This window comes from Sinocyclocheilus grahami, unplaced genomic scaffold (genome assembly GCF_001515645.1).
Source record: "Sinocyclocheilus grahami isolate Dianchi unplaced genomic scaffold, SAMN03320097.WGS_v1.1 scaffold26396.1, whole genome shotgun sequence".
In the NCBI taxonomy this organism is placed as follows: domain Eukaryota; kingdom Metazoa; phylum Chordata; class Actinopteri; order Cypriniformes; family Cyprinidae; genus Sinocyclocheilus; species Sinocyclocheilus grahami.
In genome coordinates, this window is record NW_015520077.1 from 1,356 (window position 1) to 2,658 (window position 1,303).

The window sequence follows — 1,303 nt, forward strand, 5'->3', positions numbered from 1 at the left end:
TATTTCAGTTTTAGTGAGTTTAACATTAAGTTAAAGTAAATTAAACAGAGAAATGTTGCTTTTTGCAACTAGCTGATATATATACTGTATATATATTTTTTTTCTTTTTCCCAGTTAATGTTTATCTTATTTCGAGTAACGAAAATATTTTTTTAATGGTTTTAATTTTAGTTAACTGTAATACCCATGACTTGTATCACTGTTCAGACGTAACTGTTGTAAGTGTGTTTGGTCTCCAGGTGGTGGCGCTGCAGACTAAACCATTCACCACCCACATGTACCTTGTGTTCTGACTATTTCTCTCACACCATGGAAAAATCCTCTGTACTTTGGGTTCGCTGAGGTCTGATCGTGGATGAATTTGACCTGAAATTGAAGGAAAACATATTATATTCATATCAGTGTTAATTCAACCAGAAATCACTTCACACTGGTTATACTTCGCATGTAATTCACAGATATGTATGCAATGCATTAAAAGCTGCAATATAAGCCGAATGCCTCCTGAGTGTTTGTTAATGCATATTCTTGTCTGATGGTTTACTTACATCACTGGTAAAGCAACTGTACTACTTTTTGTATTAGTGTGGAATTTCTTATAGTGCGTCTAGACAGCAAGTGAGCAATGCAACGTGACTAAAGTCAAATGTTGCATTGCTCACTCTCAGTGTAGATCTTAAGCACTAGGCCTCTAACTATCAATGCATGCTAAAAGCATCAGCATATCATGTCGCACACCTTTACAGTCTCCATAGGACACACCACGACTATAGCCTCGGCCACTCCTGCGCCCAGACCGCAGATCAGCCCCTGCGTGCTGTCCAGCTTCCCAGACTCATCCCTCATCTTATTACTGAGGAATTCAAACATCCCGAACCTGCAGAGAAACAAACTCATGACAGCCGGAACACTAACACATCTCCTGTTTCAAATGAAAAGACAAAGCATCTTTCTCATTTACTCTGCAGAACTTTGTTTATGATAAGAGAACTGAATAAACAAAAAATGAAATAATAAATGACCATATATAAACAAACAATAATTAGATATCTATATCTATCTATCTACTGCATTTTGAATACGTTTTTTATTGTTTCTGTTTTCATGCCAATTTTTGTTAAAGTTTTAGTAGTTCTGTCGTGTGTTTTTGTTTGATTAGTTTTTAATATAATTTATACATTTTATTTCAGTTTTAGTTTTAGTTATTTTAATACATCAAGTTGAAAATTATACATTTTGGCAACCAACTGAAATAAAAAAATCTATCTATCTATCTATCTGTCTGTCTGTCTGTCTGTCTGTC

At 34.8% G+C, this 1,303-nt stretch overlaps 1 protein-coding gene across 1 annotated transcript in view; it reads right to left on the reverse strand.

The window, feature by feature from the left end:
* Positions 1 to 925, reverse strand: part of LOC107580183 (tricarboxylate transport protein, mitochondrial-like) — a 2,224-nt gene extending 1,299 nt beyond the window's left edge. The window contains exons 1-2 of the mRNA XM_016265918.1: positions 739 to 925; positions 282 to 366 (exon numbers count right to left, since the gene is read on the reverse strand). Of these exons, the coding sequence (XP_016121404.1) occupies positions 282 to 366; positions 739 to 897 (244 nt within the window). The 5' untranslated portion in view covers positions 898 to 925. The remainder of the gene's footprint in view (positions 1 to 281; positions 367 to 738) is intronic.
* Between the last annotated feature and the right edge of the window lie 378 nt (positions 926 to 1,303).